General features: G+C 43.6%; 1 protein-coding gene across 8 annotated transcripts in view; it reads right to left on the bottom strand.

Moving 5' to 3' along the window:
* KDM2B (lysine demethylase 2B) overlaps positions 1-12,192 on the bottom strand; it is a 117,343-nt gene that overhangs the window by 61,463 nt on the left and 43,688 nt on the right. For 7 of the 8 annotated variants that reach the window (XM_027689272.1, XM_027689267.1, XM_027689271.1 and 4 more), the window contains 3 exons: positions 10,795-10,888; positions 9,791-9,944; positions 291-406 (listed from right to left, as the gene is read on the bottom strand). In XM_027689272.1, coding sequence (XP_027545073.1) covers positions 291-406; positions 9,791-9,944; positions 10,795-10,888 — 364 coding nt within the window. Of the gene's footprint in view, positions 1-290; positions 407-9,790; positions 9,945-10,794; positions 10,889-11,660; positions 11,680-12,192 lie in introns of those variants that run through there. The other variant, XM_027689274.1, reaches the window with a different exon arrangement.

Genomic DNA, 12,192 nt, shown 5'->3' with positions numbered 1-12,192 from the left:
AATGTGTTTTTGTGCAAAAGGGAAGGTGTTTTATGCAAGTTTAACAGGCAGACAAAAGACACAGAAGGGACACATCTGTGGGAAGTAGGGAAAAACAGATGAGTACATCCCACTAAAAATAAACCAACATTTGAAAGTCTCATTACTTCGTGTTTACCTCTTGTTTCAACGACTCTGACATGGAGATCCCGTCAGTTGTTGTTTGTCAGGAGGGAATATGAGAGAGAGACTATGACAGATCATAGTCACAAAAGAACTGCTCAGTTAAAAAGAGAATCAAGTGTCCTTACCCTTGTTCTGTCCTCAATCTCATAGATGCGAAGCTGCATGGGAACATTAAAGCTATGCAGGATATTTCCACCAAACACCAGAGAATCTACTGGAGTATAAACCGCGTGTATCCACCCTAGAGAGGGAAAGCAAACAACTGAGAATGCCTCATGCTACGTAGTGTTACAGAGCAATTTATCATCAAATTTTAACAACCCCCTGAGCCCCACTGTGCAGGAAATGAGAGGGTAAAGCAGTGAAAGGTTAAATGGGATGCTCATAGCCCCACTTCAGGACCAGTGACAGCAGAAGGGCATCTTGTGACGTACCACCCTCTGTAAATCGGGTTCTTCTATTTATTCACCGAGCAGTTACAGTGTTTACTGAGCACACTCAAGCTTGTGACTCAACCACATCCATGACTAAGAAGTAAATTCAGTCTGTTTGATACACTCAGGCTCTCAGACGTATCTCCTGGCACCACCAGCGGGGCTGCAAACCATGTCAGCAGTGGTGGGGGCAAGGGCTCTGGGACTGGACTGAGGCACAGCAAACGTCCTTCACACCAGCACCAGAACACATGACTTCAGATGTCCGAAAGGTCAAACTGCCAGCCCTCCTTCAGAGGTGAAAGTTTCACCTCCTATGATCAACTTCCTGAAGTAACTGAGAAATCTTTTTGGCTGAAAGCCCCAAGTAAAGGGATTTAACATTTCTATTACTGGAGCTGATAAGGCTGTTCTGATCCAGTCCCGCAAGGGACTGAATTCATTCCACAGGCTCCAAAGAATCTTCTATCACAACGAAAATCCAGGCACAGCAATTCAGGCAGCCACACACCAGCTCTTCTGCCTCTGCATTGTTTGCTTGGTCTGTCAGGAGCTGAAGCTCTGGCTATGCAAGACTGTAGCCTCTGATCTCTGCAGTGAAAAAGGAATTGATCCTGCTAATGATCTGGGACCCACAGAGACCTGACACTTTTTTTTCCCCTTCTTTTTTTTTAATGAAAAGTATTACAATTTATAAACCAGCAGACAGCAAAGCAACATGGGGGGCAGTCAATTTTCTCCTGACTGTGCAGTACTTTCCATTAAAGCTGTGGCAGCTTTCCTTCACTTCCACCTCAGTGAGGGAGCAGGGAAATGCCATTCAGCCTAGAGGGTTCCCCAGCCAGCAGCCACAAAAGTGCTCCTCCACAACAATCTTTCGACCGTAAAGGCCTGCAAGGCTCTGCCTGAGAAGCCCTTGAGCCACAGCAGATGGCAGGACTGAGGCTTTCATTTAAGGGCATGTTGGTAGGAGAGAAATAGGAAGGAGAAAAAATCAGCACTAGAATTTTCCCTCTGGAAACACAGGCTCATCCCTCTGGATACATTATTTTTCTGAATTTCAGAATCACGGAATGGTAGAGGTGTGGAAGGAACCTCTGGAGGTCCAGCCCCCTGCTTGAGCAGGACCACCCAGAGCCAGCTGCACAGAACTATGTCCAGATGGCTCTTCAGGAGCTCCTCGGATGGAGAGTCCACAGCCTCTCTGGGCAACCTGTTCCAGGGCTCAGTCAGTTCCCAGGTCTGATTCCACACGCCCAATGTGACACATATAAAACCAGCGGGTGGCTCGTGGCTCTGGCAGCTCATGGAATTATTGCACCTTTCCTGCTCCAGTCAGGATAATTTCAGCTGCAGAGTCACTCAAAATGATCCAGCCTGTTTATTACTTTCAAATCAAGAATAACCAACTAGAGAGGAATGCAGAGGTTTTTTCATATAAGGGTAGGGTGGGAACTACACACATGAACATTATAAAAGCTTCACAATTGAAGGAGTTCAGCACCTCACATGAAATACATCAGTCTGTACTAAGAGCAAACTACTAGAAAAATAAATTATCTTTCTGATCTAGTCTTTGGGAAGGAAAACAGATCCAAGGTCAAAGAAGTTGGAGCCACTGCTTCCACTGGGTAATCAAAGATTTCTGTGCCTGGGGGAAAGAATGGAAGTCATGTGCTGAAGCAAATCTCTTGCTGGGTCCCCAAAGCAATTTATTGGCTCGGATCTGAAACACAGGGTAGGTCTCTGTGACAATTCACCTTAATTGTCGGGTTTAAAGATGAACAAAATGAAGCTCGAAAACGTGAAATGACTTGTCCATGGCCACACAAGTGAGTGGTGGCAGAAGACAGCTCAGAAACAGCCAGTTATCAGAACACTGGAGAGCCCCCCCACCACTTCCCACTGCAGCTCCCTCAGTACAGCTGTCGATGTCCAACCACAACGGAACCGACAGATGCAACAAGTTATTTTAATGGAATGATCAACATCATTCAAGACACAATTTGATATCCGATATTTACAACTTAAGTAAAAGGAGTAGCTGAGCAGAAACCTGGCTTTCTAGTCCAAAATGAAAGGTTAAAAGGAGATATCCCTTCATTTTATAACCAATAAAATGAATTCCCATCAATGCAGTTGTTCTTTGAGTGGGTGCTTCTACTGCAACCACACAGTAGCCTCCTCCTACAAATTGTATTTTCTCAGTGAAAATTTCACACTGGAGTGCAGCTGGTTTCATTGTTTCCTGCTCTTTGGGCTTCACTCATCACACCTTCCCTGACCTCTCGACTCTGCCCCCACCACATGCCAAGGATCTTTGTATCTGCTAGACTTTCTTGGCACTAGTCCCAATATTTCTGGGAGAAATATGAAAGGATCTATCACTGGCTTGAGCCAATGCTCCAACAAACAGTGTCCCAGCCCTGACAAGTGCTCAGCAGAAAGATAACAAACACAAATATAGTTTTGAACATCTATTGTTACAGAGCTGATACAGGTGCAAAATGAAAGTCTTCCTTAAATTATCTGAGACAACCTTTGGTTCCGTGGATAACATCTTTAATTCCCTACTTGCATTTATAATACAGGACTAATCATCTTAGAAACAATTAGTGCCTTCAACAATTAGTGCCTTCAACTGCCAGCTTCTGAACTAACTAAACATAAGGTCCTTCAAGATGCAAGTATTTCTAACAGCAAGACTGAAAATACTGCTGTTAATGACACAGTTCTCAATATAAAGACAATAACGCAGCCCTAAAATCCATCAGAGTTGGGAACATAAAAATAAACCAGAGACCAAGCAACAAACTCAAAATCATTAACTTGTGAAGTCCTGGTAAGTAAAGTTCCTACCCCTGCCAAAGCATGGAATAGGATGATTTCCAGGCACAGCTCAGAGATGGGTATGGCTGATGCCTGTGGGTACCATCCCTTCACTGCTGGGCACAGAGCTCAGTCCCAGGGAATCCCAGATCTCCAGCAGTTCATGTGCTCCCACAGGCAGGATCCAGCTCACAGCCCCTCTGCCAGCTACAGGACAGCCCTGTCACAGGAGTCACCTGCACACAAAATAGATTTTGGCCACTCAGCTGTACAGGGTGTTTCAGTCACACTGTATCCCAAAATAGCTTCCACTTGCCTGAGGAACGTCCGTGCATAATTGAAACTGCAGAGGCACAAACGCCAAGAGGTGTATTCCAGGGACACAGGACAGAATGGGCAAGGTTAGACAAAAATGAGGGGAGAATTGACCAGGCAGAAAATCCCAGGAAGACTGACACAGGTGTTACAAAGGAAAAAAAAAACATTAAAATCTCCTGTTCTAATATTAACAAGGCTGTGTACAGAGAAAAACTGGGAGCCAGCACCAGAAAAGTCGAAGTAGGAAGAAACAGAGATGAGCAAAACACAGGAAACAGTTTCCATCAGGGTAATATATTGTGGAAATGAGCTCTGAGAACAGAGAAGCTTGGATGGCACATTCAATCCATCCCCACAGCTTAGATACAGCACGACTCAGAAATAAACTGAGGAGGATGAATGTTCATTGTGACCATTTGCAAACAAGAACACCCATCTTCTCAGCTCCCCAATTACCAAGGTTTTTAGAGAGAAAGATAAATCTCCAAAACAGGAAAAAGCTGCACATATGTGTCAGACAAAAGAGCAGCCAAGGGGTTTCTTTTGGTATCATCCCCATCACCACATCCCCTGCCTCACCTTCACCTGTGCCATTGCTTTTCATCAGATGAATCAACAGCTCTGTGGACACGTGTGATCACATCACCCTGTGCTGAACAGTCTGTCATGTCTGTTCATGTGTGTCTGACTTCCAGCTCTCACAGCAGCAACTTGCCACAGAGCCTCCAACACAGACACCTCTGAACTGAGTTCCTCAGTTCTCTCCTCAGGGACTGCTTTCTGCTGCTCACACAAACCCTGGCACTGCTGCACAACCCTCTGTGTTTCGTGGCTTAGTGCAAGACAGGAGATAACACCTCACCTCTTGGTCACTGTCTAAAAAACTGTAACATTGTCAGAAACAAAAAAAAAAAGGAACACAGAGTAAAATGCCACAAGTTCAGTTTTATCCTTCATGTTAAAAAAAAAAAGCACTGGAGCAATATCAGAACAAATGGATTAAGGACTGAAAAAGTCAAAAGTCAGTGAAATAAGGTATTATTAATTTTTGGCTGAAAGCCACAAACAAAAGCACCTGCTAAATATCACCTAAAGCTACAATTAAATCCTGCAGATGAAAGACATACACTGTGGCTTTGAGGACTAGTCATGAACTAGACAACTCTTCCTCATGGATGACAGCCTCAAACCAGCCTGTTCTGATATCAGTGACGAGGGAGGGAAGGTGGAACCAGCCCGTCCTTCCTGCCAGTGCTGCCCTGGGAGCAGAGCTCTGCACACCACACAGCAGCACCAGGCTCAGCCAGAGGGGATGTGTGGATTTGGGAGTGCAGACACTGCACACTCACGGCTCACAGCCCTCACATCAAGCCTCAACAAGAAGCCCATCCACTTATGGTTTTCTGAAGCTGATGTTTTTTATTTCAGTTCTCGGTGATCAGTAAGTGCTTCTTCCTTCCCAAAACAATCCTACTTTATGAAGCCAAGCCAACACTGAGCAGGAATTCTATTCAGGAGGCTCAGAAATGCTCTCAGCTGATTTACAGTTATGAATTATTCCACCACTCCTAAGATACTTGAATATTTAGATGTTATCATCTCTAGTAAATCAAGAAGGTAAAATTAACAGTAACAAACGTTTTTCTGAACAGTTAAAAGACATGATCTCATTATCGTTTGAATTTTATAAAACAAGTATTATTAAACATTGCAAACTTGTTAGAAGATTTCAGTGGGCTGCAAATTCCTACTCAAGGATGCAATCATCCATCTGAGAATAATGAAAAAGAATATTAACTTACAAAGCTATGGGGCAAACAGCCTGTAAGCTCCAAGCCAAAACCATGGTGAATCTGTTTCCATTAGTAACTGAACAGATATTTTCCTTTGTGATATAGAAGTCACACACATTTTCCTGCAAATCTACAACAACTTGGGGTGGAAAAGATGAAATATGTACACCTCAAAAATAAAAAGTGACTAAAGAGATAACCTGAGAGTGGGCACTGCCAGTAAATGAAACATTATTTCACTCATCTCCAAAGAAGAATGACTGCATCATAATAGTGCCCACAGCCCAACACATCAAGGAAAGATCATGTTTACATTTTTAAGGTTAAAAAATTACTAATTTTGCCCTGGTAGTACAAGTAATACAGCAACTCGCAATCTTATATCATTTGTAAGAATTAGGTAGAGCACTGCACCAGGTATAGAACCAAAAATCCAACATTATGCTGTCAGCTTCCATCTGAAAACAGACACTCAAGGCAAAAAACCTCTCCTCTTTGATCCTCTCCAGATCTTCATCACTTGATCCTCACTAAGGTTCCAGGCATGGAGCTTCCATTAGTGTCAGTGGAAGCTCACAGAATGGGAAAAGCTGAACAGCAACCAGAAATAGCCAGGCAGCTCTGCAGCCCCAGCACAACACCCTGCACAAAATTTACCAGTCAGATTTTAATAGCCTGTCATTCTCCTTGCTACAAAGACTATGTGCCACCTTCTGGCCCCATCACACAATAATCCATCAAACTCTCACTGGCACAGCAGAGGTGACCTAAGACCGCACACTCGTAATAGGCAGAATCCCACTGTTATCCACTGAGACAGCATCTGAAACACTTTGAATCCTTGCAAATAGCTGCCTGCAGTCTACACAGAACATCTCTTTCTGTCTACTTTCCTTCCCAAAAACATTCATCTGAGAAAGGTCATTATTTCTGCATTTGACTGGAAATAAGAACTTTGGAGCACTCTCAGGTTACCATCATAATCGCCACGGACCAACAAGGATATTTTGTTAAGACTGTGGCTCATTCTTCAGCTCTCAAGAAATTAAGAGAGACTCTAACAGCATGTTTCCATGCCAAAGGCCCCAAAGTGCAGTATAAAGAACATAAGAAAAATAAAGTAAACCAAACAGCTTATTCCTCAGTGGAACGCTGCCGGCCCCGAGGTGAAATACAACTGCTCTAAAATTGCAGCAACATGAGGGAGAAGTTTGAAGAGGAACCAGAAAGGAACATCATCCAGTTGACAGTCAGCTATCCTGTCTGGATTTTGATCATAGGAATGTTGAATAAATCACCACTGCAAAAGTCTTCTACAATATCTAATGGCAGTCCAACATCACATCTCTTCCATGTACTTCCATGTACTTAAAGCTACATATTTGAAAATCCTACAGTAAGATCAGCAGAGTCAACCCAAGTTGTAACCCATCCTGGAAAAAAAACAGATTTCTGCAGAAAGAAAAAATAATCATTTACTGACACTGGTAGCAACTATGGCTTCCTGCCCTCTTGAACCTTCAGCTAACATCCTCAATCTAATCTGGCCATAAACCTCAGCATGGCACAACATGGTGTATTTCTCAATCAACAATTATGCTGACACCCGTTATATTAATGGCAAAGGCCTGGTTCTGAGTTGATTTTATCACTTTACCACAGACTCTACCAGAGTTATGATCCTTTACTCACCAGTGGGAACCAGTAAAGTGGGTGGTGAGAATTTGTAACAGTGCAGGGCTTGTGTGGAGCCATCCTAGGGGGCCACCAGGAGTTCAGCCAGGCACTACATGAGGCCCCTCACACAGCACCCCTCAGAATCCCAGCTTACTTCCCCCCTCCTCATATTTAGGAAGAACTCCTCAAATGCTTCAAGAGGCACCTTGGCCCATAACAACTCACTGTGCTGAAATACTGGGCTCAATTCCTCCTTGATCCCACAGTTCAGATCGTGCCTCTCAGTGCCTTGCAGGGTTAGAAGCACAGGTTTAAACTTAATCCTGAAAGGATGATGGCAGTGATGGAGAGGAAAATACCCTGAGGCCCTGGTGAGCACTGTAATTATGCCTTCTGTAAGAGTGATTCCCATTCTTGGCCAAGTGGTTTGTAGTTTCAGGGATTTACTGGATCTACTGCTGATCCCAGATTCTCAGAGAAACCTTCCATTTCCCACGAGCCTCTGATCTCTCACTCCCCCAGAGGTCTTCCTACAGTCTTCTCTGACTACTCCATCCTCACACTGCTATGGTATAAGATCATTTCTAGGACCACTCCCAAAAATTACTTGAGAACAGGAGCAGAGCAGGATATATTTCAGTCCTTTGCTGAAATGTTCTCCATTCACGGTCCAGCTGAGCACTAATTCCTCTACACTTCCTGTGACTAAACCTGCAATTAGAAGGTATTTCCTTGTGGATGAGTTGAGGCTGGTCAGGAGTTTATCAGGCTCGACTGAAAATATGGGACACACTGGTTTTACAGACACCAATAAACAGAACTTAAACACTATGAACACTTCTAAAGCACATAAAAAACACTTCCAAACATTAACTAACATGGTATGTGCACAAACCAGAGCAAAGAGGTCATAGGAATTGACCTGTTTTACACAGCTGTGCTCAACTCACTGACCTGGAACAGCCTTTAATTAGGCATTTCCATACTCTTAAAACAGAGACAGAAATAATGCTCTTTCACATAAATAAGAGATTTGCAAGTAAGTTTTCTGAACAAAGTACAGCAGAGCAAAAACCCTTGAATCTATGAGGTGCTTAGACAGAAATTATTCATAAATGCTTTTCAAATGTGGCACAGAGCCTAAAATGTCTGAGGTGTTGGCATTTCTGTACTTGGGGCTTTCCTAAGAAAACAGAAACTACAGTCAAAAACCCATTTGGAATCACTTTGTGTCAGCCACCATGTTACAGCTGTGTCCTGTCCAAGCTCCCACAACCTGCAGTATTCCAGCTGCTGAGCATGACTAAACTGACATGCAGAAAGTCTTATTTGGAGGAGCCTTTTCACAGGAGGATGAAAATAAATACGAAGATGCAGTAATGGGATCTGAGCAAACAGCACAGCCACACTCAAACACCCAGTTCAAACAGTAACAGCACATTCTGACCTGTTCCAAGGGAAGATCTAATTCCTTTAATGGATTAACTCCTCCACCCTCAAAGTCATTTTGCCTGTCAGTCCCAGGCTGATTCTTACCAAATACTTACAAATGTGCACATTTGTGGCCTTCGACTGATCCCAGCAGCGCTCCCCAGCTGGGAAGAACATTGTCACTGTCTCTGCATGACCTGCACTGTCTCTCAGGCTAAAAAATAATAATCCTATCTCCACAGAGTAATTAATTCTAGAGCTGAAAAACTACCAACCTATCTTTCTGTCATGTAGAAAGTCTACCTATACTTATCTCCCTGGTAAGATCTACCTAGACAGAGGCAATGTGTTAAATCATTATAAATAAACGTACGGTCCCATAACAGTCAAGGAAAGCAAAGTCTGATATTATCTTAAACAAGGAGTGTTACACATTCCACCATCATTAATCCAACTTGGGCAGGAGCAGAAAGGGCTGAAGCCACCAGCCTTCAAAGCAGCAACTATTTGGTAGCTTTGCAAGACAAGCCTGGATCATGCAACACAGCTACTGAGGTGGGCAGGAGTGTAAAACTGAGGGTGGCTGGGCTGCTGGAAGATTTCCAAGTTCAGCACAATCTCCATCGACAGAAATCTGAAGAGTTATAACAATAAAACTGTTTCCCCAAGAAGCAACCCTGAGGGAGCACAGCACCTGCTCTTCCAAGGACTGGAATCTCCCTAGAGTTCCATCAGGGAAGATGAGAGACCCACCTCTGGCTACAAATAGAGGCAAAGAAGCCAGTTACTGAACTGCAGGTGAAACCTGCCAGAATAGACCACAAAAAGAGGAAAATATCTTTCCCAGCAAACTTACAACAGCAGTCAGTACAACTCTGGGGAGGAGTGGTGCACTGACAGCCCCAGAGGCCCAAATCCTCTCTCCCTCAGAACTGCACAAGTGATCACTGCACAGATTCCTCACAGCACATTTTCCATAAGTCTTAATATGTGGAGAATTAAGTGCATTCAGTCCTTAGCCTTCCTTCTGCCACAGCTAATAAGGAGGTCAGTACGGGGTTTAGGTGTGAAGAATTGTTTTACAGAGAACTGTTAGTCAAACACAACCCCAGTGATTCCAGAAAGTTAGTTCCCAAGCGATACCTGAAGGAATGAAGAACGTGTAGCCTTGTTTCAGCTCGATTCTTTGGCACCGTTCCACCCTGTCTCCCAGAAAGATATCACTCTGCTTTCCTGAGAGAACCCATTCTTCATAAAGTTCTAGATTCTGCAGAGTGGGCGGAATCAGCCAGAAGATCTAAAAATAAAATGAAAATTTAACTATTACCAACAGTCAACAAAAATAAATAGCTGAGAGATCCCACCCAGGTTATCCTGTGTTAGACAAATGAGCCACTTTCTGCATAAAACCCTGGTTTTCCAGGTGTTGTACACAGAGGCACACACACGGACAGCAGCAGCAATTAGTCCATGTGCTGGAAGTGGCTGGATAACTGTCAGTTGTCATCTCTCTTCCAGAAACATCTCACTCAGAAGATGCCTGGGGTTTTACCTGCAGGTCAAAACAGTGAGTTGGTACAGTACAGCTTCACTGGACTACAGAGATACTACTTCACTGGACTACAGGATCTGCACCCCAGATTTATTTCAGTTCCCACCATACACTGTCTATACTACAATTGGGGAAAACATCCTAAAGCAGGGAAGATGTGACTGTAGCCATACACACTGTGTATTTTAACACTACTGCATCCTGTAATATTTCAGTTATGGCATATTGTGCCTGTGCACGCTACAGGAACACAAAATTCTGAAAGGAACAGAAGCTCTCGCTACAGAAGGAGACTTGTGAGGGCACTCTGACCCAGCAAGGGTACACACAGCCACATCTCGCTGCAAGACACTTCTGGACCACACAGCAAAAACACCACCAACACAAATAACACATTTGGTATTTCAAATAAATCACTCATTTGTTTCATAACGGTGAGTGACGTCCTTCTAGTTCAGCAAACTCTGTGTGTATCAGTATCAACACAGCTGTTGAAACAGACTGAGAAAAAAAGAAGAAAAAAAGAGAAAGCAACCCTTCCCCTCCATAAGAGGCACAGACAAATAAAAACAAATATCAAATAAGGTTCACCTACCTTCCCCCCACGGAAAACGTGATACCACACTGAAGTGCCACCAAAATCAATATGAAAATCAGTGAAGCATCCTTTCACACTCATCAAACAGTACCTGCAAGCAGAGTGAAGGACAAAAATGAATCAGTCTGAAACAGTATTTTTCACGTCTTAATTTGCAGAGGTTAACTGTGTGTGCAGTGCTGCTTCCACCAATTAAGTTTCTGCATTTACAGTACAGTGATTTGTCTCGTGAATCTAACGAGGTTTCTGCTGCAAAATGCGAATCTCCACGTCTGAGTTTGCTGTTCATACGAGAGGAACGAAAGCCTTCAGACTTAAGGAATGGAAAAACATTAAAAGTGAGGCTGTTCAGAAATATTTCTTATGCCACTGGCAGTCCCCGGGGTGATCTGTTTAAATGCTCTCCGTCACCGCTCAAGAGACACAACCTGCATCAAGAGTTGTACACAAATTGCTTCAAAGAGCAAAGTTTTGAAAAATCTAATTTGCCTATAAATCCTCCTGAATGTTCTTTACCTACTTGCCACTCATGCCATTTTCGCAAGGACTGGGGGACAGAAACCTCGTTTGGCTAACTAACTCCTTTTTGTTCACATTTCTAGGCATTTCAGCATCAAAATACATAAAGGACCCAGCTGGCAGCAACGCTAAGGATCAAATCCACTATTTTTTATGCCGTCTGGATACAGGTTTTGAGCAGTTTAAAGTCGGCACTGCTGGAAAAAGACACAAGAGCTGTGTTCTGGCTGCAGGAATCTCCAGGCTCCAGCCACCATCTGTAACTAATGGCCGAATCACAGCCGCCCTCCTCACTGTAGGCACCTTTGCAAACGCAGGAAACACACACCACTTAACCCACTAACCTCTTTTCCTTGTTCCGGTCTCCGTTTCATGGCTTTTTTTTTTTTTTTTTTTTTTTGCTTTGCTTTGCTTTGGTTTTTAAGGGAAGTTATGGAAACACCACCGGAACGGGATTTGGAACAAAAAAAAAAAAAGAAAAAAAAAGGGGTTTCATTTAAGTGTGTCTTTTTCTGCTCACAGGCAGGTAGGAGAAGCTCAGCAGTATGCAGCCGGCGTGCAGAAGTCCCTGTAGATGATAGGCTGGGAAGGACCTTACCATGTGTCTGCAGAAGGCTGGCAAATCAGAGCCACTCTGGGTCCATAAGAGCCGCTGCCTAGCAACCACATCCCGAGCCGGAGTTGACAGAATGATACGCAATGCTGTCATGAAGACAGTCAATTTGTGCGCTTCAAAAAAGGTCCTGCGCCTTCATCTCACAATTAAAACCTCTCCTTGTGCAATTACACGTCTCTCCTCTTGCCCACTCTGGAATTTTTTTAATTTTTTTTCTAATCCTTCAGAAGCAGGAAGAAGCTTTTGCTGCCCCTGGGGTA

This window comes from Neopelma chrysocephalum, unplaced genomic scaffold, assembly GCF_003984885.1.
Source record: "Neopelma chrysocephalum unplaced genomic scaffold, ASM398488v2 Primary Assembly neopelma1_77, whole genome shotgun sequence".
NCBI lineage: Eukaryota > Metazoa > Chordata > Aves > Passeriformes > Pipridae > Neopelma > Neopelma chrysocephalum.
This window is presented reverse-complemented; position numbering and strand designations above follow the sequence as displayed.